The sequence below is a fragment of the Copadichromis virginalis genome, linkage group LG4 (genome assembly GCF_057382275.1).
Source record: "Copadichromis virginalis isolate Kocher_CV1m ecotype Utaka linkage group LG4, C_Virginalis_male_GT1.1, whole genome shotgun sequence".
NCBI lineage: Eukaryota > Metazoa > Chordata > Actinopteri > Cichliformes > Cichlidae > Copadichromis > Copadichromis virginalis.
In genome coordinates, this window is record NC_140621.1 from 21,177,711 (window position 1) to 21,202,594 (window position 24,884).

Below are 24,884 nucleotides of genomic sequence, written 5' to 3' on the forward strand. Positions count from 1 at the left end.
TGTAATTTAACCCCCAGTTATCACTGTTCAGTTATTCTTTTAACAAACACTTCCAAACTGTTTACAAAAGGTTACAAGGAAGTTTCCAAATAAAGTGGACTCAATGTAACTATAATATCTATGACATCAATGTAGTCAAAAGATCAAATCTGCACACACGCACACAGAGTGGAGCAGTCACGTTGGGGAAAACCTAGAAGGAAAAAAAACAACTTTTAGCTTAAAAATAGAACTTCTAATCTCAAGCTCAGTCCTGCACTTGTATTCCATACATACACTGTGAGGTTTTGGACGAGATGAGTGAAAAACAATTCCTGGGAATTATTAGTGGGACATGAAAAATCCTGTCTGAAGCTCTCAGGAAAAGGGGCCTGTTCAAAACAATTAATGAGCTTGACCCTTCTAAGGGTTTGAAATACAGTTAAGTACGGGCAAAGGATGAATGCTGCACACAAGTGATGCTGACTGAGCACAAAAACAGAAGAGACAACATGAGAGAAGCAGCGAACAAAAAATGATGTAATCCGTTTTACTTAAAGGTGACACAGTTTCAAGCTTTGACAGGCGGGACATTATTTGGTTTTGGAAAACTGACCTTCAAGTTTCAAACAGGATGTTGGGAAATCTCATTTATTTGTAACAAAGCATTTTGTTTCCTGAAAACACTCAGCACAGAGGCAATGATTGCCATTAGGTTGTGAACTCCATGTAGACAAGGAATCTCATATGTGATGCAAAGAAATGTAAATAAATCTTATTACAAGATAAACCAAAACTTGACAACGTCTCGTCATCATAGGTCATTAGTAGCACATTTGGCACAGAATCTGCACTTGAATACTTAAATTAGTCCATTCAGTCTTTTTATAAACACTTTTCATTCCGTTCATAAATTTCTCATCGTCCGTCAGCGCCTGACGTCAGCCTCACGAATCCACAGATCGCAACAGGGTCCCTGAAGTTGTCGGTATGCTGGAAAGAAAGAAAGCATTCATTAAAATCAGTGGGATCAGACGAAAACATGACTCGAGTTAGGCGGAAAACAAGTCAGATTGTTTTGGACGTTAAAGAAAAGGAACCACACTTCAAGACAGACGTAATTTTAAAGATCAAGAGTTGTTAAAACTGTTTGACAGTAACACGCACACATTAGTGACCATAAAGACTAATAATCCTGTAAATAGACCAAATGGGAAAAAGGAAACCTTTGGGAAAGGCAGAACACCATCATACATTTTGGATCTGTTACCACCAAACACCAAATCTTTCTAGAAAAGTGAAATTGGAAATGTCAGATGATGCCATTTGTTGGTACATCACAAAGAACTTCATCTGATTAGAGTAGTTTCGTGATAATAAAACTACACATTAAATGTAATATGAGGTGATCCATTTATAAGAGGTTAACACATGAAAGTGTTATAAACTTAAACTCCTGTCTTTGAATTGTTTTTTCTACAGCCCTTTAAATTTGGCCTGTATAAGCTATACTAGCAAATTTTTAAGCTAATTATCGCTCAACTGAATGTGAGATTATTTTGAAATTCCACATTGCTGAAGTCATAGTACCAGATACTTGACCTAAAAAAGTTTTGAAAGACACAGGTCTAGTCTCCCTGGACTTTTTTCAGAGAAATCAAAGATGGTCGGATTGGGAGTTTCTTAAATTTAGTCCAGTTACTGAAATACGACTGAGAGCAGCTGTATTTAATGCCTTAACAGGTGGTTAAACTGACCTACTAAGATAAAGGTAAGGAAAGGAGGTAAAAAGCATCCAGTCGTATTACCTCTCTACCAGCTCTGCGCCAACAATGTCATAAATGTGGTATTTCATATGGAATTTCACTTGTGAATTCGTCCGCCGCTCCTCGATTTCTGCCTTTAAGACTTCGCCGTATTTGGACTTCTTAACAATGCTGAGCACTGCTTTACGGCCTAACGGCAAAATGAGAACAAAGACATTAATGGGTGTCGTAACTAAAGGAAATCGCTGTTACGATTCAATCAAGTGAGATTCAACACCAACCTTTTATGAAGTACTTTGTGAATTTGCCAGAGTTGGGAATGGAAAGCCACCAGCTGCCTGCATCCCTCACAGTCAGGACCCCAGACTTAACCAGCTGCCTGTGTGTGGGGAGAAAACAGATTCTGAGTTGATCTTTATCTTTCAGAATGGCCAAGTCAGAGGTTACACATTCATTCAATAATGCCAAGCACAAAGTTATGGAAATCGGTATAAACAGCTTTAATGCCACAGAAAATGTTATTCTCTGCTACCCCTTTAAATAAATGTCAAACTCTTTCAGTCATTGTCAGCAGTGTTGCTTTACTTTTTATTTATCTAGGAAGTTAAATGTTAAACTATGTCCAAGATAGAAGGTTTGGGAATGATAAAGCTAAATAATAAACGCATGCAATATATGGGTGTCTTTCATACGTTATCTCAGAGTCTGTGAAGAGAAACTCCTTCAGCATTTTGTCTTTCGTGAAGCTCAGATCTGTGCAAGCGGACACCACTTTCTCCAAGAACCTCTCCACGGTGGCTCTTGTGGTTTTGCCCTCCTCTCCCGCCAGCACTTTGGCCTTGTAGTCAGAAGTAAAAACCAGCCCAAAGGCTTCTGCGTCGAACCCGAGCTGGAACATCAGCAGATCTCCTCGTTCACGCATCTTATTCTGTTACCGATGACAGCAACGAGTTGTATTTCACATCTGAATCTGCAGAAATGATTACACATACATTTCTAACACTTAAAATCCACCTTACCACCTCCTTGTCCACCAAAGTCTTGTCACTGTGTAAGCTGTAGAGCTGGTGCTTCAGCACAATTTGAGGCAGTGCATCATTGAAGAGCTTTCTGGGAAATAGGGTCATGAGGTACTCCAGACTGGATTTAATGTCAGCTGGTCCTTTTAAAGTGAAGAAATGACAGTGTGAACTTCAAATGAAGAGTTTTTTGATCACGTTATTGTAGATTTTTTAGGAGTCACACCCACCATCTTCAGCAGCAGTAGCTCCAAATTGTTCTGTGCCATTTCTTCTCTTCTTCAGATTGAAAGCGTCTGAAATCAGAGCCCGTTTCCTGCTCATACCTGAAGGAGAAATTTGCACCTGTTCACTCCAAGATGCTGCTTTTCTCGCTACACAACGCAGAGCCTATTAAAAGACCTTTAAATGGTCAATCATATCATTATTTCCTACTAATTAAGAATAATGCCCCACAGTCAAGATCCACTCCTTTGCCAATTTCTGATGAATGAATTATAAGACATAATCTCATATTTTCCATAAAGGTACGCTCAGAAAACAAGTTTTGTTAGGTTAAAAACACTACACCGTTAGCCATGCTAACGCTAGCTCGTTTATCAACATTAGACCGAGCTATTTGAACTCGAAAATAATTTTCGTCCTTACCTGATGAATAAACCCAATAATAATGTTTTTTTTTTCTTTTACATCACTTTATTCTCTGCCAGAGCCACAAACCAGCCCAACAGCTACAGGGAACTGCTACAACTCTTCTTTTCACGGATATTTACAGTGTTTTTAGAGGAAGTGTCGCCGCTAACACCGAGCAGCGGATTGGATGGAAAACTGCACACGGAAGTGGCGTTAGCTTGTTGTTAGCGTGTGAGACTAGTTAGCTGTCCCGCTACAAAAACAAGGCAGCGTTTTTCTAACTCAGCTACTTCTTGGTTTTAGTCGGTAAAGATGCAACAAACGTATGTTTGTTGTTCCTGTGCCAAGTCTGTTATTTTATTTCCTCTGACATAATATAAACAGGGAACTTCTAACGTTAGCTTAGCAACCTCTGCTCGCTGTGCTGTAAAGAGGTAGGTTATCACTTACTTACGTCTTATTTATTCATGAAAGTACTCTTTAGTTTTCGTAGTGGGGTTAGTAACAGCGGTATTAGGAAACCTTTGTTAATTTTAAACATGCATTTAATTGAGAAACAGTGCAGACACACGCCAGACATTACCTGCCTCTTTTCCATTCAACATTCAACACATAAACTGTTATAAGCACATCAGGCGGTTCTAGGTCCAGATATGCTGCATTTAAACTTAAACTAATTCATTGTTTGTGTACAATTTGTTACAGAGAGGAAAGAACACATTTCTAATTTTAAATATGCAGCACTGTGCAAAAGTCTTCAGCCACCCCATCATGTCTTTATATTTTGGTAGGAAAATGTGGAACCGGTGCAGCGATTTATCAAAACATGTTCAAGCATACAAGAGTATAAAGTATATAAGGCAAAAACAACTTTGTACAGTTCTAACGATCTTGAAAGCCAATATTTGGTTTGACCACATTTATTCTTCAACGCAGCCTGAACTCTGTTAGCAAAGCTTTCCTGTCATTTCTTTAAGCAGTCTTCAGGAATAGTTTTCCAGGCTTCTTGAAGGACATCCAAAGCTCTTCTTTGGATGTTTGATGCAAACCGATTATAAGGACACAGCTTATAATCGGTTCTTTGCAAAGTTGCCTGTTATATTTTTAAAAGTTAGCTAAAGAATATGCACATATGCATTAACCCTAACCTAACTTATCCCTGAAAAAATTGCACTTAAAGAACAAAAACTCATAAATTCTTTCTGTCCAGCTATGGACCCCCACAGATCCAGCATCAGCTGTCACAGCCATCAGTCCTCGTACAAAAGACAAAGAGACGACAGTGGCAGAAGTCCTCGTGAGAATAAACACTTCAGAACGAACACACAGCACCAGTATCGGTCTGAGTCGGCTCTGGGTCAAAACCCTTTGAGCTGCAGGACTTTAAGCACGAGAAGAGAGCTTTATGAAAGAGACTTTCCTGTTTACAAACAGCCTGTGGAAGTGGGATGTTTTTCCCTCGACTCTGAGCGTAGATTCTTCAACGACAGCAGGCAGATGAGGTACTACGTGGAGCCTGACAGGAATCCAAATTTCAACCTGAGGGATGGATACAGGGATCGCTTTATAAAAAGAGACGACAGTGTGAAGGAGAGGCTGGACCATATTCTCCGGTGGATTGTAGCCAATAAATCAAAGATTAACCCAACAGGGGCAGCAGCCTCACCTCGGTAAGTGTAGCTGTGAGGTTCCTGTTTTTATTGTATTTCTCTTCAGGTGATCAAGTAGGTCCCACACACAGAGAGAGAGAGATAAACATTATTGATCTCTAACCACAACAACAGTTCCTACTGGACATGTATTCTTTGATCAACCTCTACTCTTTCCAGCGCTTTAGATGTCGACTTTGTGACATGGCGGGGCCACCTAACTAAGCTGCTGACCACTCCTTATGAGACAAGGGAAGGCTGGTTGTTAGCAGTCACCAGGTTCAGGGGCACATTTTACATCAGTGAGGTGGAAACGGAAGCTGCTCGCAGGGAACGGGAGAACCGCACCGAGAGGCATGAAGAGATGATGTACTGGGGATACAAGTTTGAGCAATACACATGTGCAGGTAGGTGGGTTTATGTAGTACCTTATTTTTCCTTTTTTTTTTTTTGAAACTTTGGGTACTGATTTAAACTGCCTTACCCACAGCTGATGATTCACAGGCATACCTCATAATCAACTGGTTTTATATTCAGTCCATTTGTGCCTGGGAAGCACAACATGTGAGATTTCCACTATGGGGAAAAATGCTAATGGTATAATAAAAACCCCCAAACAAAAACAGTACTTTTGCCTCACAAAAAGAAGGTGCAGGTTTGATTTCACCGGCTGTTTTCGTGTGAGCTTTGCTGCCTGTGTGGGTTCTCTCCAGGCACGCTAATTTACTGGGATTTTCCCACATAACCATCTCTAGGGTTTACAGAGACTGGTTTGAAAAGAGGAAACATCCAGTCAGTGGCAGTTCTCAGGGTGAAAATTCCTCATTGGTACCAAAGATCAAAGAGAGACTGCTTGGAACTGATAGGAAGGCAAGAGTAACTCAAACAACCACTTAGTACAATCGAGGTAATCAGAAGACCACACCAGGTGCAACTCCTGTCAGCTAAGAAAAGGAAACTGAAGCTATAATTCATCCAAGCTCAACAAAACTGGACAATAGAAGACTAGAAAAATGTTGCCTGGCTGATGATTCTTGGTTTGTGCTGCACTGGTAATGGCAGAATTGGGGATAAACAACAGGAAAACACAGATCCATGCTGCTTTGTGTCAGCAGTCCAGGCTGCTGGGTCCCTTAGTACCAGTTGAGCATCATTTACATGACACAGCCTGAGTATTGTTGCTGATTATGTTCATCCCTTTATGACCACAGTGCCTATCTTTTGATGGCCGCTTCCAGCAGCTGTCCTTTTAAAAAGTTATCTTCATGTCTTTATGTAATTGAAGAACTCGAGTAACAGCAAAGACTCGTAAATGCAGTATGATTGTTGATCTTACCACGATTAATTAAAATTACTACACTCTATAAAAATGTAATGTGATTATTATAATGCCCAACACTGACTTCAAATCATTATTTTTTCTGTACATATCCGTGTGTCCATTATATTAGATATGAAAACTAAACCTAGCACAGTGCTTTCAGTGGTAAAGTTTCACCTTTGTCTCTCCTGTAGACAATACCCACAGTCTACCTGACCCTGGTGGAGTGGTTAACACCAACGAGGCCTTCTGCACTGTGGTGCAAACTCGGCTCGCGGATCACAGACTGCTGTTCTCCGGCGAGGTGGACTGTCGGGATAAAGATCCCAAAGCTCCGGCTGCTCCTGCCTGTTACGTGGAGCTGAAGACCTCTGCAGAGATCTGCACCCCCAAACAGCGCAGCAACTTCCACAGGTACAGGATAAAGTAAAGCCTCATAATTTTCACGTTGTGTGGTTGGCTGGATGGTAACGCTTTTATTTTGGCGCTCCTCAGGTTCAAACTGCTTAAGTGGTGGGCCCAGTCTTTTCTCCCGGGAGTCCCTAGAGTGGTGGCAGGTTTCCGAGATCAGGAAGGTGTCGTTGTTTCCGTGGAGACCTTTCACATTTCTAAGATCTCCCATCTCATCAAGGTAAAGCAATAAATAACTCGTGATTTAAAAACATCTGGCAGCACACCATGAGCACACTTCATGAGCCTTCTGTACATCTTTTAAACAGAACGAGTATAACTGCTGGAAGCCGACAGTATGCATGAACTTTTGCTGCGATTTCTTGTCTTTTGTGAAGCGTGTAGTTACCGAAGACAGTCCTAGGTGAGCTATAATAACACTTTTAAAATATTCTGGTTTGGGGTAAATACATGTTAATCTCTTTCTGTTGTCATTTCAGAGTGGTGTACCTGTTCTCCTGGGATCCCTACAAAGATGTCACCTACTCTGCCCACAGAGACTCTCAGTATTGCTTCCTGCCACACTGGTATGTTGAGGAGATGACGAGAAGTGAAGACTCCCAATATGAGCCTAAAGCATAATTTATACTTCTGCACTGAAGTCTGAAAGCCTGGAGTTGATTCATTCCCTTCCAGTCAATTAGAAGAGGAGGAAACAGGCCAATCACAGTTGTTTTGAGGAAGGGAGGTGCATGTCAGCATAGGATATTGTGACGTAAGATTTAACCCTACGTATGGCTCTGATAAACTGAATTGCAGAAGTATAAATTCCACCTGAGGCATGGTCACGAATGCATCATTATCCTGTAGACCTCCAGTGGAGGACATTTAACGTGGTAAACATTTGCATGAGCTCACCAATCACTACTCAGTCTTCTGGGGGGGATTCTTTTATTTATTTTTTTTAAAGCAGTGATGAACTACATTTTATCTGGCATGTAATGATCTAAACAAAACACAATTAAAGAAATCAGTATTGTTTCTCAATCTTTTTTTTTTTTTTTTTTTTTTTTTTTTATTCCCTGGTTATAACAATAATTTACAACCCACAAACAGTGTTATATTTATTTAAACAAAATTAGAAAATCTGTGTTGTGTTTTTTTTGTTGTTGTAAATGAGTCAAGATGATATCAAATAAGAACTGGATGTAAACAAAGTTAATTTTGTAAAATATAAAAAGCAAAATTGTAAAGCTTTAATCAAAAAAAAAAAAAAAAAACAAACAGTTGGAGCTGTTTTTCCTAACTGCTACCAAATATAAGTGACAACTGGCAGAGGAGCTGAAATCTGGTAAATGTGTCACTTGGCTAGAGTATTGATAGAACAACAAAAGGGCTAAAGGCTGCGGTGTTAAAGGGAAGCGCCTCTCTTGGTTATAACCAAGACGTAAAGAGAGAAAAACCAGTTTAACAACAACAGCAGCAGGAGGAGTGGATCAACTGTCAACCGGCATCAAGTTGAAAGGCAGCATTAACTGTCATTTACCACATCAGAGAGAGAGAAAGTACTGTGACAAATACTGTGAATCACTGCGATCCCCGACAAGTTTACACTACTCGCAGGGAACTGATAGACATAATGGAAGACATCTGTGTGAAAGAAAAAGAGCGCACGTCGAACACTGCGATATTGAAAACAGTAGAAAAAACTCAGTGCATCAAGTGTTTGTGTAGATCAACAGTCACTGAATAACTTACAAACGAGTGACAAAAAAAAAAAAAGAATTAAACCATCGACAAGCATCAAAATGAAAAAGTGCCAAAACCTGCAGCTCTTTAGAGTGAGACTGGCTTCAAAAGAGTCAAAACCCTATAACCTTTGATGTTAAAATGCCCAGCTTTACAACAAAAATAAATGTGTTTGCAACCTGATACAGTTTCTTTTTGTCTTTATAACCTGTTAGCCCCAGTCCACATGGTTGCTTTCTTATCTAAACTTTACAAAAGCTCAAAAGTAAAAGGTGTGGCTACGCTGACTTACAGGTACATGCCGACACAGATGTCTGCTCAGCTTAACCAGTTTTTGTAGCATTGGTGTCTTTTGTCGTGTAATAATCTCACCAGTAGTAAACTATCAAAGAAGCTTGTGTTCCAGTCTTGCCACAGAGTCATCCATAAATAGTCACTTCTGGCTCATAAACCCTCCAAAACTTGATAACAACAACATTTTAGCAGCCAAAACCTTAAAATGCAGAGTACAAAGCTAATCAGTAGTTGATAGTGGATCCATCCACGTTTTATATTCAGTCTATGGGGGAAACAAACCTCTAATTCCTGCAGTGAGGAAATATTATACTCTGACTGGTTTCATGAACACACAACAGTAAGAATCAGAAGCTACAGCTTTTGCAGTCACAAGATCACAAAACAAGCTAATTTGAGAGAAATTTGTGTGTAGGTGTTAGTTGGTGTACTCCACCACCAGCAACATAATGAGGGTGTGTCTTTTGGAAGAATACTGTTTATCTTTGTAGGTCCAAAGACTTGAAGAATACATGCTGAGGTGCACTGATGCTGTGGACGCACAACTAAGATTTTAGCTTGTTTTTTTCCTTTAATTTGTCACTCGTCTGCATGTCAGTTCATACAGTTTCTTTTTCATAATGCATTACAATCAGAGGCACTTGCTACCTACAACTACTGCAGCACATGCAGGCGCATATTCACTGTGCTTTTCCCTCAATTTATATGAGGTTTCCATCTTGCAGGATTTCACAACTGGATAAATTCACAGTTAAAAGCTTAAGTGTATGTAAAGAATGGCCCAGTGGTTTAGATTAAGGCAGCAGTAAACTTATCATCACGTGCAATAAAGCTCAAATGTTAAGACAAAAGTCTTAAATTGAAATACACTTTTTCAAATTCATATGAAAATGTAAATGTAAAGACAAATATCATTCATCTCCTATAGTGAAATATGAAACTACAGCAGACTCATGACAAAAACTCGGACCAGGGGAAAGCAGCTAGTCTGGCCCATTGATTTGAACCAGTAATTTCTTAAAGAGCATGTATATTTCCACGAGAGCTGTATCAGTCTTTCAGTGCAGCCAACATCTCTCAGAAAGAGGCCAAACAGGTGTATTTGTGTTCTTTTGCCTAAACGGGTTTTTTTTTGTTGGTTTTTTTTTAAATCATCACCTGACAGAGTTTTATTTTTTAACAGTAGAAAGTTCAGCTCTTTGAAAGGTGTTCTTTTCAAACAGTTACTCAATACAGGACCTGTTTAACTCACCTCACACTAGAAGATATTATACAGCAAACCAAACTAATAAATAATGTCTGTATGTTTTTCTTTGTCACATAAACTCAGTTAACTTTAGTCCCTGCAGGACCATGCTTAACCAAGAGAAATGCACCAGTGGAGAGGATGTGTATGCACAGATGTTCACAGTTAGAGGTTAACAATAGCAATAATTAAACCCCCCTCTGGTTTTGTTATATAATTTGGGAATGGAATAGGAATGTGGGGCTCCCAAAGCACCATTGCGGGCTCATATTATCGTGCCTATGCGACAGAAACAATTCATAATGTTAGTAATAGCATCAGCAGGCTTTAAAACCTACTGAGGATGAGTGCACTGACGGTTTGCTGTGTTCAGGTAGCAGTCTTCAGTGCTTCAGTTTCTTGTTCATCCCCATGAGTCTGAAGGTCACTGCAGCGATCTTCTCATACACAACAAACATGAGTGCAGCCGTCAATACCGTCTGTAGCAGCTTGGCCTCCAGGCCTTTGTACAAACCGAGAGCACCGTGCTTCCTGCGATAAACACGGGTATACAACTGTGACCACTGCTACATATTCACACATGTGCTTGTTGTGAGTCGAGTGACTAGATAGTGTAATTTTAGAGATGCTGCACTCACTTTATCCGGTCCATGAGCAGGAACAAAATGTTAGAAAGGCTCCCCATCACACCACCACCCTCGGCGTCACTTGTATACTGGCCAAACTGATGAAAAAGCATAAAACAAGTGATGCATGTGTAGTAAAGATTAAATATCATTTACCAGTCATGCATATTTGCATCGAGTGTTTGATGGTATTAACCATATAAAGATGCTCTGGTTTCTCTAAATTTTTCTATTAATACACACTCACCGGCCACTTTGTTTAAACCGGTTCATCTGCTGATCAATAGAAATATCTAATCATCCAATCACATTGCAGCAACTCAGCTAATTTAGTGATATAGTGAAGTTGCTGCTGAGCATCAGAATGGGAAAGAAATGTGATATAAGTGAATGTAGCTTGGTTTTTGGTAGCAGGCGTTCTTATCTACTGGGACCGGATCAGAAATTTTTTTTCCCCTAATAAAGTTTCTGAGGAGTGTACACAAAATTAAGTCAAATTTACACAATGTTGTGTCCCAGACTCAGCCAGGAGTTCCACTTTAGTTTTTAGTTTTTGAGGAAACATCATTTTGCCCGTGTAAGAGTAATAGACTGCTTTTGGCACACATAAAATTACACAGATACAATTTGTAGTTGTTTTTGTCTGTTTACTGAATTTTCTGTTTCTGTTTACATTGCAAAAATGTTGAACTTCATCAGCCTAATCTTTGAAAAACAGAATACAGGAATAACATTTTCTGTATTAGAGTATTTACCCTCAGTATGGCCTGAACTGTCTGCAGAGGATACGTGGCAGTGGTAGCGATGGCCTTGGCAATGGCTCCAATGAGAAAAATCTTTGCTGAGGATATCTGTGGTAAAAGACGAAAGTTCACAGGTCAGGTGACTGATCGCTAGATTGGTCTAAACAGGGTCCCTCCTGATCGCAGCCCTTCAGCTATGGAACGACAGGATGCTGACTGATTAGCTTCAATAAGGCAATATTGCATACATCACTGGTTCCCTTTTAAGTCTTCTTACCTTCCTCCCTCCTCTGCCTGCCTTCCTCTTCATGGCCTCATAAATCATGAACTGCACAGCAGGGTTGAGTACGAGGACGAGAGAGGGCAAAGTGCCGTTCCACAGAGTTCCCACCCCCTCGTTGGCTATGATCTGTGAGAAAGCATCTGAAAGAGAAGCAGTGAGGTTTGACAATCACACAGACACAAGACAAGCATGTCAGAAGTTTTGACCTGTTTAACAGATATGAAGCGCTCACCAAATATGCCTCTGTAGTGAGTCTGGTGGAGGTCTTCGTTTCTGAACTTTACCCCCTGCATCTTCAGTCGAGTGTTGACCACCCACATGGGAGTGGTCAGGATCACATTCACCACTCCTACATGAACAAGAGATATTCAAGTTTCTTGAATCCACAAACCAGAGGATAATATCACCATCTTTTGCATACAGTCTATGGGATACATGCATGCAAACGTTTCACACACAAATCCAGGATTCATCCATTCAATCCAGACATCTGTCACACAGTCACTCCCTCCACTTTTGAAAAGTTTGCCTTTTGTGCTACAGGCTTCTCTATTAATTGGACACCTTGCATCCATTTAAGTCTTTCAGACAATTTCCATCAGGTCAGTACTTACCTGACACAATTCCAATGAGCAAGTCTTTCCCAGGTCTGGACTGGCCTGGACCAGATGCCATCAGCTTCTTCAGTGAGTTAAACGTGTAGAAGTAGACAAAATTGGAGCAGCAAAGGCTGGAGATAACTGGGAACCAGCCTCTGTACAGTGACAGACTGGGAGAGGTAGTGATGAGGCATTTGAGTACTGTGTTTTTAGTCATGTGGTCAAAACATCATCCTAAACCATGGATTAGATTACAGCTGCAGCTACCAATTATTTTCATTAACTGTTTATATCTGTGATTACCTTGTTTTGGTTCATAACATTTGGTTAAATTATAAATATGGTCAAATAAGAGTAAAACAAGGCTTAACTTGTGTAATTTCTAACCAGAAGCCTCAGTGATTTTAAATTCCAACACTATACGTACAAGCCTTCTTCCTTTGCTATCTCAGCCAGAATGACTGGAGTTGAGTTCGACTTTCTCTTCTCATCCACTGAAAAATAAACACAAATATGCCAGAAATCAGGCAATGAGTCTCTGGACAATGACTTTACACACAAAGATCAGTTTAACTGCATTATCTCAGCTTGTGGAATATAAAAGAGTGGAAGCAGAAAGGCATAACACACCTTTTTATGTCTCATATAGAGCTGAACATGAGCGTGCTTTGCAATAAAAAAAAAAGACACATGAAACAACAAACAGAAATTGATTGTTTATGAGGTAAAATAAAAACTACATTTATCAGTGCGCTACTCTTTGGGACGCAGTTACGGTTGCTCTATAATGACCCCAGCGTTAAACCTCTTTCAACTCTGCAGCTTATCAGGTGACCTCTGTCCAAGATGATAAAGCCCCCCAGCTCACCCTGGAGTCTGCTTTTGGCCGTGTCCAGAGGAAAGAAGACGGTCATAGCTGTCACACTCCCCTAAAAAGACAATGCACTGCAACATTAACATCCATACTGACACCTGAAAACACAACATCTAACACCATTGTTCAGCTTAAAGTGGTTTCTTCAACACCATGCTATCTGCTATTAGAAGGATAATACCCCAACCCCCATAAAAAACAAATAAATAAGAAACAAAGCTACTCACCATTGCACCTGCCACAGCATGAACCAGCGTCTCATAGGATAGGAGGCCGACGGCCGAGCCACCGTTGTCGGACATCTCTGCAGGTTCTCCCCGGTCCAACCACACAAGCTAAACACCGGGAAGTAACTGCCGTGAACCCAATGGAAGATGTCCGGGTTTTCCGAACAGTGGAAACGTTTTAAACAATAATTATTCACAACTTCATGTTATAGGAAGCTGAAAAGCGACAAGAAACAGAAACCAAAGAAGAGAGTGAAAAACTGTCAGATTGGGTTCACTCTCTTCTGGTCGGGGGATAGTTCCTCCCAAGATGCCGCTGATTGGACAGGTTCTTCTTCTTCTTTTGTTGACTCTTCTGCCGGTTCTTTCTTCTTCTTCTGGTTTTGGTAAATCATTAACTTTAGCATAGAATTTATTAGCCACCTACTGGACTGGAAGGAGAAGTGGTGGAAAAACTATATGGGATTTTACAGCACTTATTTGCGGCAGTTCACCACAGCATGTGTGATTTTCCAGATTTTTTCTGACACACCCCAAAGGGACAGACTTAGATATCATAATCATCTAGATATGACAACACACGGTCTAAGAGACTTACACTAATGCTTTTTTAGTACACTTATGTAAAATACACATGCTGGACTGTATCTGGGCTTGTACGCATACACTTCTGTTTCATGTTACTTCACATCAACAGTTTCTCCAATTCATTTCATGGAGAAATTTCTCTTTTTAACGCTAAGCTCTAAGGACGAGCTCCCATGATGAATATAATATCTTGTAAAAAGAAAACTATCCTGCAATATTATTTTGAACCTAAACAAGTAGCAAAATTAGAACATGTGACTAATCAGCCGTTTTTTAAAAAGTAAAGAAAACAACTGAATTGCATGTTTAAAAAAATGAACGTGTACCTTGATTAAATATATCCATCTTGCTAAAACTGTTTACAAACAAAACAATAAATGAATTTATCAAGAAAATAGATTAACACATGATTTAAATAATCACAAGCTGTTTGCAATAATTAATAATAAAAAATACTTTATTTTTCCTGTTTTTTAGTACAGTTGATACTTTAAGTATAGTGTGTTATTTTTACTTTTCCTGTAATTAATGACCCAATCAAGCATGTCTGTCAAGATTTTAACAATATCTAATTAGATTAGATGGATAAATAGATATATAAATAGAATAGAGCAATAATTTGTTAATAAAAGCTTTAATCATGTATTATACTTAAGACAGTTTTTAGGTATAAACGCTTTAAGTTAAAAAGTTGAATGTTCCAAGTTTTAAGTTGATTCAAGGTAACAGAGGGAGTTGATGTCGCTTTTTACTCTTTTAAATACTTTTCTACAAATTACAGAATAAAAATGCATCATAAAAACATCAGTTTACAAATGTTGATGAAGAATTTAGAGTTCTAACGAGCTAAAACCTGAAAACTAGAAATAACAGATAATGTACCATTTTCATTTTACTGGTCATTCTAATTCACAACAATATATTATTCTTTCATAAAGATTGCTTTTGCCTTCAAACCTGTGAAGAAACAGTGATTACAGCAGAAACTCCTGCTGTGTGTGAACACGTTTTCTGGGTGAAATCGCAGTAAGGGATTTTTTATAGTGTTGAGGAAATGGGGCAGCTCACAGCAGTGAAGCGAACTTTGCTTTTGTTTTATGGCCCCGAGCTGCTGGTGCGTTGACGCCCAGTCATCGCTTTGTTTGCTTGGGTCTGCAGTCGCTTCTGCTCATCTGACGTTAGCCGGGGGGGCGCAGAGAAACTTGGATTTTTATTTTTCTCCAAGCTTTTCCCTTCTTACCAGAGATGTCTAGGTACCACAAAGCAGCGATTGATGGATACGTGGAACTCTTGAAGGAGGCCACGGTGAAGGACCTGAACACGCCAGATGAGGATGGCATGACTCCCACCATACTGGCTGCTTTTCATGGACATATCAGTGCTCTTCAGCTCATATGCAGCAGAAAGTAAGTTTTCTATCGCCTGTCCTTCATCTCACATCTTACACTGAGACAAAAACGACCTGAACATATGAGTTCTCGTCAAGTGTTTTCTTCAGGCTGTGTAATTTTTCTGTCATTTCTAAAGAAAACATAAAGTTAGACATAAAATATTTTCATTTAAATACATTATATGTTATAAAACCAAATAAGATTAAGATCTACAGCGGAACCAGGAACAGTGCTCACAGAGCAAAGGTTGACCAGCATGAAATAAAGTGTGTTTTATGCTTTCTCATATGTACTTTATTTGTTTTTGGCACTTCATCTGGATTTTTTCCACAGCTATTGTTCACTCCATTTTAATGAGCTAAGACTTTATTTCCCATTAGCTGAGCCAAAAGTTTAACCAGCCCAATCCATCCCACAAAAACAAAAGAGCTGTTCATCCAGGCCGTGCCACCACCACCACCGCCACCGCCACCGCTACTCCACATGTACCTCCGTCCCTCTTTCACTACAACCAAGACCATACAAAATCAAGACCATACAGACTTTTGAGATTCAGAGAAGTTTAGTTTTATTTTATTTATATTTCAATGGGCATAAAGCGTGTCTTGGCTACGTGGCCAGGATTATCTAAACCATTTCCTCTTTGGTCATTACGCAGCATGAACTGGGATTTATGACAAGGTGTAGCAGTCACACAGCAATCAAAACTTGACAGGGGGCAGCAGTAAAAGGACTTTAAGTCTTAATAGCTCACTAGTTAACTTCACCCATCTTTAATTTGTCATATGCTAGATTTGGATGTGGATCTATTCTCTGTTTTAATTTAATTTCCTGGACTGATCCTGGACTGACATTTTTTTAAATGTCATTTTTTATCATTTAATCATTTTCTCTAAACTCATGAAAAACTACTGTGCATGGAGTTTGGTATAAATCAGGAATACAGAATAGCCAAATAATGAAAATATCATCACTAATGATAAAAAAAATCTTTTGTGTGTGTTCGTGTTGTACAGAGGAGATCCCAACAGGAGTGACATCTGGGGAAACACACCCCTGCACCATGCAGCAGGTAACGGCCACATGCACATCCTCAGCTTCCTGGTCAACTTCGGCGCCAACCTTTTTGCTCTGGACAATGAATTCCACACGCCAATGGATGTCGCCGCTTCACGCGACCACATGGAGTGTGTGCGCTTCCTCGACGCTGCTGCTGCAAAGCAGACCAACCAAAATCCGAAAAAGGTCGCCAATCTGAAGAAAGAGGCAGAAAAAGAGGCAGAGAAACGCGTGAAACTCTGTGAGAAGGTGAAGAAAAAACACAAAAGCAAAATGGATAGAATGCAGCGTGGGAGCAACTCCGGCTCCTTTTCAGATGCAGGAACAGCATCGTCACTGTCAAACGATGGCACCATCACGGGCGTCAACGAACACTTCTCCAAGCTCATCACTGACGATAAAGTTGGCTCTATTAAAGGCACACTCCTGAAGAAGTTTGGGAAGAAGGACAAAGGCACGCTGCAGAGGTCAGAAGGAAGTGGGAACGTTATCTTCCTCAAACCAGAGAGCGGATCTGAGAACCCAGACTTTGTGGACGTCTTCAACGAGCAGGAAGAGAACATGCTAGAAGAAATGGACAGCTTCGGAGATGACGACGACGATGGAGGCCAAGTGAAACAATCCATCTTCAATCGGCCCGGCCTTGGAGGTCTGATGTTCAGGAAGAAGATGGGGCTAGACTCTGACGACATCCCCAGCAGTGCCAATGAAAGCCTTGGTTACCTCGTTCAAAGCGAGACGTTTGAGGCAGACGAAGACACCTCTGGCTTGATGACGGGCGACAATGCACTGCCGTGGGAACAGGAAGATCTGGGACTGGATGACGATGAAGATGAGGAAACCTCTCCTTTGGATGTGTTCCTGTCCTCTATCTCCTTGCCAGATTTTACGCCCGCATTCAACAGAGAGCACCTTGACTTGGAGGCACTCTTGCTTTGCTCTGATGAAGACCTCAAAGGGATCCGCATCCAGCTCGGACCCAGGAAGAAGATCTTAGAAGCTGTTGCTCGCAGAAGAAAGGCGCTGGAAAATGCAGGCGTCATGAAGGACAGCTCCTTGTGATCTGAAACAAAAACAGTTATTTATCCTCCAAATTTAAAATAAGCCTTTTGTCAGTTCAATTTCTGTATAAAACAAACATGATTCAGCAAACTAGTGAAAAATTCCAACATTTCTACAGATTGAACTTTATTGATCATATTATGACAATATGTTCCGTGTATACCTGTTATATCAAGTTAAAAGTGGCATGGCAGCATCAACCAACAATATCAACAATATCTTATACATCTGGTTTTAAAACAAGAGAAGAAAAGAATAATTATGGGAAGAAAAATAAAGAATAATAAATAATAAAGTGTTGGTATTGACCTGCTGGCTGACTTTCTCCACATATGAGGTGATATGGCACACAGATGATTTGCTTGTGCAGCTGAATGTTTTATTGTAATCATGTCGACCTCAGATAACACACCTGTTAAATAAACAAAACGTACATGATAGTCTCTCCAGTTTAATATTTCCCAATGGGTTTTAAAATTTCCCTGACAGGAACAACAGCTGCTACGAACACAACAAAAAAGAGAGGAAAACAAGCACAGGAGCCACTAAATGACTCACAGCAAATACAAGCAGGCAGGCTAAAACTGGTGAACTAGTAAACACAATGGAGTGACCTGAATAGAATAGAATAGAATAGAATAGAATAGTCCTTTAATTGTCCCACAAGGGGAAATTTGGTTGTAACAGCAACACACACATACACAAAAACAAAAAAAACAACAACAAAAAAACAAACAGAACAGGACACAGGACATTGAACAGAAACACAAACATTTTTTTTTTTACATATTTACATCATGGATAATAGTTACCAAATCAGGGTACTGTACAGTTATTAAAATTAAAGTACAGATAAGTGGCAAACCCAGGTTGTAGCGTGCAAACAGAGCAGGATACTGCAAGGTGTTTAAATAGTTAAGAATATTTAGAATAATTAGAAAAGTACAGATTGTGTATTGCACCTGTGCATTAAAAAGTAGACATGTAACTTACAATAAGTTAGTATATATAAATTGAGAAAAAGTAATGTGCAAGTTATAAAAGTAGTATTTGTTCGGTTGATTGGTGCAAGTTACAGCGCTGATGTAAACATCTATGTTTGTTGAGAGCAGTTTTGATTGCACAGTCTGACAGCTGCAGGGAGGAAGGACCACTGGAAACGCTCCTTCTTGCATCTAAGATGCAGCAGTCTGTCACTGCTCACCAGTGAGTGTATATACAAAGAGCACCGATTAAAGTACATGAAATATTTAGGAGGAGGTGAAAAAAGGGACACACACACACACACACACACGAAAATGACGTGACATTATTCACGAGAGATGATTTTGACATGTTTCACAGATTGTAGGCCAATAAGTCATTTGCAACAGTTTGCATACACTTTTTAGAAAATACCGGAAATCATATTTTTTGGCAAACGATCAGATTTTGCAAAAAAGTAGGGAAAAATTTGTGTGTCACTCTTTGATGAACAAACAAAGCAGGAACTACATGAGGGTGAACACTCTTACGTTTGCCGGGTGTGTGTGGGCGTGGCTTGCAGCGAGAGGCGTTTAATGTTGCTCAGGACTGTCGGAAGCTGGTTTGGTTGGTATGTGGGAGAGCGAGTAGTCCTCCGCAGCAGTCACGACTATGTGTAACAGGTGAGTTGTTTTGGTCCCTCCGCTGCTGAGTGATTAATCTCACCTGTGTGTGGATCGCATATCTGTTCTTGAGCTGTCTGAGTAGTCTGGCTCGGCACAAAGCCGCTTCTTTTGGCCGCTGCCTCACAGCTAAGCCTCATTAGTGAGACAATCTCGGGTCCTCTCTCCCCGCCTTGTTTTGCAGCCTTCTGCGACTTACACGCATTTCACTTTCAAATGAGTGCTTTGCGAGGCTGATTTGCGTTGCCAGCTATGTCTCAACCCGTTTTCTGATTGTCTTAGTTTGCGTTCAAGAGTGCTAACTGTGATATTTTGCCTCCCAGGCTTGGGTTGCAATGGCAGACATGGCTGAAATAATCTCCGTCAGCGCCGGTTTGCTCCTGCCTTCCTCTATCAACGCCACCGTTAAGGTCCAGGAGGAAGCCAGCCCGACTCCTGCCGTTGTCCCTGCTCCCCAGAACAGCGAGGACTACCTGTTTGTGGAGACCAGGCACCCCAACACAGTCCTGCAGGGCCTCAACAGCCTGCGGCTCAACAACGCCTTCTGCGATGTGACTCTGTGCTGCGGAGGACAGGAGTTCCCCTGCCACCGCATAGTGCTGGCATCTTTCAGCTCCTACTTCCAGGTAAACGCACTTTTCCTCACATGTATGTCCATACTGAAAACGACTCCACCTTTAGAATCATGTGTTTTCCTTCTCCATCCTTAGGCGATGTTTTCCGCTGACCTCATAGAGTCCAAGCAGGAGCGTGTTGCCATCAATGGTGTTGAGCCTCAGATGATTGGCATGCTGGTGAGCTACGCCTACACATCAGAGGTCTACATTTCCAAAGCCAACGTGCAGGTAGTGAATCTTCTCATGCCTCTTCATTGCCGTCATTCGTGAAGCGCGTGCGTGCTTAGAAAGTGATCTGTATCCAGGCGCTGCTGGCAGCAGCCAACCTGCTGGATGTGATGGCGGTCCGAGAGGCCTGCTGTCGCTTCATGGAGCGTCAGATGGACGAGATGAACTGTGTGGGTATTCACTGCTTTGCTGAGGCGCATTCCTGTAAGGTGCTGGAGAAACGCAGCATGGACTACATCCTTGAGCACTTCAGCACGGTCTGTCAGCAGGTGAGGGTGTGATGGAAACCCAGAGTAGGGAGTCGTGAAGGAGGTAATCTTGTATCACCTACTGTTAATGCAAAGCTGTGCCCTCACATAAATAATCAAACTCTCGGCGCTTCCTGTCTTCCTCCAGGAGGAGTTTCTGTCTCTGTGTGTGGACAAGCTGACGGAAATCCTTGCCAGCGATCTCCTCAACGTGCCCAAAGAGGAGACCGTGTTTGAGGCCGCCATGCTGTGGTTGAATAAATGTTCCTCTCGCAAACAGAGCTTTGAAAAGGTGAGAGGAGAGTTATTAGCAGGTAATTTCAGGCTTATCTTTAAAAATAAAAGGGGGGGTTCATACATTTTTGTTGTTTGGTGCTATCCTGTTATCAGGGGTGCCATACTCCATGAATGAAAATCCATGACCACAGCAGCTGCTCATGAGTACCACCCATCAGATCCCCTTCCATTTTTGTTCCTCAAAGGTCCTGGAGCACATCCGCCTGCCTCTCATCAGCCCCTATTACCTCCATGATGTGATTGAGTCTCTGGACGTGGTGAAGGAGAGCCAGGTCTGCCAGAGGCTCATCTCTGAGGCCAAGGACTATCTGCTGCTTAAGGACCGGCGTGGAGAGCTCTACTGCCCGAGAGCGAGGCCTCGCAGGTCCACTGGTAAAAATAAAAAAACACTCACGTCTGAATCAAAGAGCTAATTTTTAGCTTTGCACTATTTTCTGTCAGCCTGGTGATTTGTTAGTGTGTATCTGTCTCCCCGTCCTCATACTCCGCAAGGGTTTAAGAATGCTCGGCTATTCAATGGAGAGACGATTATTTGGGTCTATCTTCTTCTATTAGAAGAAAGATTTTGGATTCCAGATTTTTAGATGTTTGCTGGTTTTCCCGGTTTGTGTTATCAAACTGTGGACCAAACAGTTTTAGCCTAATCCAGATGCAAATCAAGAGAATAGTGGAAGTTGAATATTAAATGGCTGGCAGCTCCACGCACTCTTATGTTGTACCATACAGGCTGCTTTTTTTCTTTTACATTAACATATGTGGCTCACTCCTCTCTTCCTCTACTCCTGTTGCCACGGAAACAGGAACCGCTGAAGTGATAGTCACAGTTGGCGGGGAGGACGACAAGGTGGTGCTGCGCAGCGTCGAGAGCTTGGATCCTGTGACGAGCCAGTGGAAGAACCTGGCATGCCTGCCCTTCGCCGTGAGCAAACACGGGCTGGTGGTCTCAGGTGAGGGGGTCAGTAAAACTCAGCCTGATGGGTTAAGACACTCTGAAATGCACAGATAAACTTAAGTGCTGAAAATGTATACTTCTGCTTATCCAATCACCTTTCTTCCTTGTCCCCGCCTGTAGATTCGACCCTGTATTTGGCAGGTGGAGAGTTTCCCGATGGCTCAGCCAGCAGAGAGATGTGGCGCTACGACCCCTGCTTTGACTCCTGGATGGAAATGGCACCCATGAATGTAGCTCGCTCAGAGTTAGGTGAGGGAGTCTTGGTAATTACAGCTTCTGTCTTTCAGCCACGTTACCCTATTTTGCTTCTCAAGAACTCTATAAACTATCCTAACTTTGTTTGATTCTAGTAGCTCCAAAAGGAGTCTTTTGATTGTTATAATCCTACTTAAAAAAATTAAAAAAGAGAATCCAGACATTTCCATAGCAGATAATAGAAAAATGGGTCCCTTTCTGCCATTTAATTGTTTTTTTTGGCTGTTTGGTGCTGAGGAGGAGGAAAGTGCTTTTATATAAGTGCCTTTGTGTAGTATGAATGGCAATAGTAGACGTCTTAAACAATAGAAAAAGCTGTAAAACTTATGACAACACAGCTATAAGTTCAAAATCGACACACTCATTCACATTTTTTGTTTTTTTTTGTTTTTTTTCAAAGCCTTCCAGTGGCCCCCAGTGCAGTCTTTGCTGGGCCACTTCTGTCCTTTGGACCTCATGTTTGGCACCACTACCATACATGATGCACAGTTCAAAATCTTTATCTCAAACTGACCCTTAATGAGCTGTCTTACCTCCTTTCCTCTCCCTCTAACCCAGCTTTTATCTGATTGGCTGCCCCTCCCAAACAGAAGGATTGAGGTGGCCATAGCTGTGCCCTTATGATCTATGCGCCTCCATAAGTGGAAAATAAGTGTAAAACTGAGCATTAAATGTACTTTAATATTGCTAATAGTAATGTCTTCTACATATACTGACTTTATTAACTCAAATGTTGACCTACATTAATGAGCATCTGTCGTTGTAATGGTTAATGAATAGGACAGAAAACATGAAAATTAGACCGGGGCATGAGATGTCCAACTGTAAACTGAAGGACTGTTTTTAATTGCAACAATGTTTATTTATCCGCTGTGCCTTCTCCCCACAGGCCTGGTGATGCTTGATGGCTTTGTGTACGCAGTGGGAGGGTGGGAGGGACGCTCACGTCTGGACTCGGTGGAGTGCTACAACCCCCACACCAACTCCTGGCAGTTTACAGAGTCTGTGAAGATGGCCGTCACAAGTCCAGCAGTGGTGGCTCTGGACGGCCTGCTCTATGTTACTGGTAGAAAACGCAGGTTTTTACACGTGCAGGGTTTTTTTTTTTTTTTTTTGTTGTTGTTCATTTTGATTCTATGTGGTGTATTTATTCACTCGGGATGTGTCACGGCAGGTGGTGCGGTCCTAGAGGATGGTGACGGCACAGATCTGGCACAGGTGTACAACCCTAAAACGGCAGTATGGACAGAGGTCGCCCCCATGCAGATTGCCCGCTCTGGATCAGCTGCTTGTACTCTTAAAGGAAAGATTTACGTCATAGGTAACAAACTTATCATCCAGCCCATTAACTGTGCTTTGTTCTGGTTCCTAAAAGTGCAGTCATGTCTGTTAAATCCTTTTTTTGTAGGCGGATGGCATGCCTCGACAGAGAACACAGATAAAGTGGAGTGTTACAATCCAAAGACCAACCAGTGGACGATGTGTGCCCCCATGAAGGAACGACGCTATCGGCCCGGCGCTGCTGTCGTGGATGGCAAAATCTACGTCTTGGGAGGAGAAGAGGGCTGGGACAGGTGAGGAGCTTTCTAGAAAAGACGTTGCCTGTAAATTTCGTGTTTTCCAGGCGATTGCAGAGCTCACATTTATTTGAAATATTAAGAAAATGAGGGTTAAATTCCTGTGGATTAAACACAGGAGAGGTGAATGAGGTTGTCTAAAGCTGATCCCGCTCTGCATGCAGATATCACGACACTATCGAGAGGTATTGTGACGAGACGGACACGTGGGAGATTGTTGGGGAGATGCCTACCAGCCGCAGCTGGCTCAGCTGCGTCTCTCTCCGGCTTAGAAAGGACATCCAAGTGAGCAGCAGTCCCGGGACGCCCAGTGAAAATTGAGGACAACAAATGGGAAATCTCCTGTGGTTTTGTTTGTTTTTTATTTTTTTAAATTGCACTCTCCTTGGAGATTATGCGCTACAAGACTCAGAGCTGCGAAGACTGGCGTGCTGGGGAGTGATGCCTGGAACTGGCACTGAGCTGCTTGAGCTGTTTCTGGGACCTGTTTGGTGACAGCCTGTGGAATAAGTCTTAATCACTTTGGGGTCCTTTCTTTTGTGGCTTGGCAGCAGAGGTGCAGTGATTTAACATAAATGATCTGATGTCCGCAGTCTAAACTCGCTCTGTATGATGTGAACATTCTTTAGTTGTTGTTTTATTGTCCGAGCGCCACAATCTGGATGTTTTCCCAGCCGATGGGGTTATTTTTGTATTATGTGACTGTATTTATTGGAGGTTGATAAGATTAGAATGGTCCTCTTAAAAAGCTCTGTGGGCCAAAGAGTCAGTTATGAATGTTTTTGAAGGTTACCTGTGTGGGCGGGGCAAAGGTGTACATGTGAGTGTTTTTTGTAATTACACATTGAACTTCTTAGTGATTGTCTTGACTACCTGTTATATGTTGAGTATATTTTTGTAATGTGCGTCATGCATACTGGTGAATTAAAGTGAAAATGACTTGTAATAAAGATGTTTACTTCTTTACTGTGAATGTGGGTGGGTCAGTTTTGTTTTTGTTTTTTCTTTTTACAAATGAAGCCTGAAAACAATCGAAAGTATTGATGAATGCACTCCTGCTACATTGACATTTTTAAAGAGTATCAAATACCCAAGATCAGAATCAGCTTTATTAAGTACATGTAGAAAGCAGATGATACTGTCAGCATGATGCAGACAATAACATGTATTTCATATTTATGGCTCAGTGTGAAGATGTTGGAATAAATAAGGGATGGATGACAATCTCATAGCAGCAGTAGGTACAGTCAGCATGTTTAATGCTGTTTTGTTTTTAAAATTAAGATTTGTTTGTTTAATATTACAATCTTGAAATCTTTCAGTTGCACAGAAGACTTTGGGGCTCTTGATGTGTTTCTTGTCTCTAGAATTGATTTTTTCCAGTCAAATTTCTTTTTGGTTTTCTTCTTTCTTTTCTGGTTCACGCTTCTTGTCACCGCTTGCTCCGCTTCACCTGGACACAAACGTGTTTCCTTCTTTAGAGAAATGGGGGCGTGGCTGCATGCAGACTGAACATTCTTGGTTCAAAATCAGTCTGCCTTCCTAACATACGCACGGCGGTGTGCA

At 41.3% G+C, this 24,884-nt stretch overlaps 5 protein-coding genes across 6 annotated transcripts; 3 read left to right on the forward strand and 2 right to left on the reverse strand.

The window, feature by feature from the left end:
* Positions 1-614: 614 nt before the first annotated feature.
* On the reverse strand, positions 615-4,047 carry LOC146711339 (winged helix repair factor 1-like). Of its 2 annotated transcripts, none has more exons than XM_085454167.1 (7): positions 3,981-4,047; positions 2,995-3,090; positions 2,765-2,907; positions 2,438-2,673; positions 2,027-2,124; positions 1,788-1,935; positions 615-972 (listed from the first exon to the last, which is right to left on the reverse strand). In XM_085454167.1, exons 1-7 carry the CDS (start codon positions 4,000-4,002, stop codon positions 927-929), a joined length of 789 nt encoding a protein of 262 aa, XP_085310293.1. In that variant the 5' UTR covers positions 4,003-4,047; the 3' UTR covers positions 615-926. The 2 variants fall into 2 exon arrangements, with proteins under 2 accessions (XP_085310293.1, XP_085310294.1); XM_085454168.1 differs by lacking the exon at positions 3,981-4,047 and adding an exon at positions 3,413-3,477.
* Positions 3,765-7,804, forward strand: dxo (decapping exoribonuclease). The gene is made up of 7 exons (XM_085454165.1): positions 3,765-3,831; positions 4,608-5,067; positions 5,227-5,453; positions 6,562-6,781; positions 6,863-6,998; positions 7,087-7,181; positions 7,258-7,804. The coding sequence occupies exons 2-7, from the start codon at positions 4,610-4,612 to the stop codon at positions 7,397-7,399; spliced, it is 1,278 nt and encodes a 425-aa protein (XP_085310291.1). The 5' UTR covers positions 3,765-3,831; positions 4,608-4,609; the 3' UTR covers positions 7,400-7,804.
* slc25a17l (solute carrier family 25 member 17-like) lies at positions 7,697-13,758 on the reverse strand. Its single transcript, XM_085454166.1, has 9 exons — positions 13,399-13,758; positions 13,166-13,226; positions 12,725-12,791; positions 12,313-12,467; positions 11,931-12,047; positions 11,693-11,838; positions 11,428-11,523; positions 10,685-10,770; positions 7,697-10,577 (listed from the first exon to the last, which is right to left on the reverse strand). Exons 1-9 carry the CDS (start codon positions 13,471-13,473, stop codon positions 10,430-10,432), a joined length of 951 nt encoding a protein of 316 aa, XP_085310292.1. The 5' UTR covers positions 13,474-13,758; the 3' UTR covers positions 7,697-10,429.
* A 1,369-nt stretch (positions 13,759-15,127) lies between these two features.
* anks4b (ankyrin repeat and sterile alpha motif domain containing 4B) lies at positions 15,128-18,360 on the forward strand. The gene is made up of 2 exons (XM_085454170.1): positions 15,128-15,392; positions 16,394-18,360. The coding sequence occupies exons 1-2, from the start codon at positions 15,232-15,234 to the stop codon at positions 17,496-17,498; spliced, it is 1,266 nt and encodes a 421-aa protein (XP_085310296.1). The 5' UTR covers positions 15,128-15,231; the 3' UTR covers positions 17,499-18,360.
* A 1,119-nt stretch (positions 18,361-19,479) lies between these two features.
* On the forward strand, positions 19,480-24,291 carry LOC146711343 (kelch-like protein 24). The gene is made up of 11 exons (XM_085454169.1): positions 19,480-19,770; positions 19,855-19,989; positions 20,067-20,258; positions 20,386-20,529; positions 20,720-20,906; positions 21,335-21,481; positions 21,607-21,735; positions 22,631-22,807; positions 22,916-23,062; positions 23,150-23,315; positions 23,483-24,291. The coding sequence occupies exons 1-11, from the start codon at positions 19,480-19,482 to the stop codon at positions 23,637-23,639; spliced, it is 1,872 nt and encodes a 623-aa protein (XP_085310295.1). The 3' UTR covers positions 23,640-24,291.
* The last annotated feature ends 593 nt before the right edge of the window (positions 24,292-24,884 follow it).

What these genes read in the sequence shown, in the direction of transcription:
- dxo (XM_085454165.1), top strand. Translation starts at nt 4,610, where the DNA reads ATGGACCCCCACAGATCCAGCATCAGCTGTCACAGCCATCAGTCCTCG. An exon ending in GGGGCAGCAGCCTCACCTCG is followed by an intron (nt 5,068 to 5,226) that starts GTAAGTGTAGCT and finishes TACTCTTTCCAG; the next exon opens with CGCTTTAGATGTCGACTTTG. An exon ending in TGAGCAATACACATGTGCAG is followed by an intron (nt 5,454 to 6,561) that starts GTAGGTGGGTTT and finishes TCTCTCCTGTAG; the next exon opens with ACAATACCCACAGTCTACCT.
- anks4b (XM_085454170.1), top strand. Translation starts at nt 15,232, where the DNA reads ATGTCTAGGTACCACAAAGCAGCGATTGATGGATACGTGGAACTCTTG. An exon ending in CAGCTCATATGCAGCAGAAA is followed by an intron (nt 15,393 to 16,393) that starts GTAAGTTTTCTA and finishes CGTGTTGTACAG; the next exon opens with AGGAGATCCCAACAGGAGTG.
- LOC146711343 (XM_085454169.1), top strand. Translation starts at nt 19,480, where the DNA reads ATGGCAGACATGGCTGAAATAATCTCCGTCAGCGCCGGTTTGCTCCTG. An exon ending in CTTTCAGCTCCTACTTCCAG is followed by an intron (nt 19,771 to 19,854) that starts GTAAACGCACTT and finishes CTCCATCCTTAG; the next exon opens with GCGATGTTTTCCGCTGACCT. An exon ending in TGTAGCTCGCTCAGAGTTAG is followed by an intron (nt 21,736 to 22,630) that starts GTGAGGGAGTCT and finishes TTCTCCCCACAG; the next exon opens with GCCTGGTGATGCTTGATGGC.
- LOC146711339 (XM_085454167.1), bottom strand. Translation starts at nt 4,002, where the DNA reads ATGTTGAATGGAAAAGAGGCAG. An exon ending in AGCTACTGCTGCTGAAGATG is followed by an intron (nt 2,908 to 2,994) that starts GTGGGTGTGACT and finishes TCACTTTAAAAG; the next exon opens with GACCAGCTGACATTAAATCC. An exon ending in GGCGCAGAGCTGGTAGAGAG is followed by an intron (nt 973 to 1,787) that starts GTAATACGACTG and finishes CTTTCTTTCCAG; the next exon opens with CATACCGACAACTTCAGGGA.
- slc25a17l (XM_085454166.1), bottom strand. Translation starts at nt 13,473, where the DNA reads ATGTCCGACAACGGTGGCTCGGCCGTCGGCCTCCTATCCTATGAGACG. An exon ending in TCACTACAGAGGCATATTTG is followed by an intron (nt 11,839 to 11,930) that starts GTGAGCGCTTCA and finishes CTTCTCTTTCAG; the next exon opens with ATGCTTTCTCACAGATCATA. An exon ending in CTGCTCATGGACCGGATAAA is followed by an intron (nt 10,578 to 10,684) that starts GTGAGTGCAGCA and finishes TGTTTATCGCAG; the next exon opens with GAAGCACGGTGCTCTCGGTT.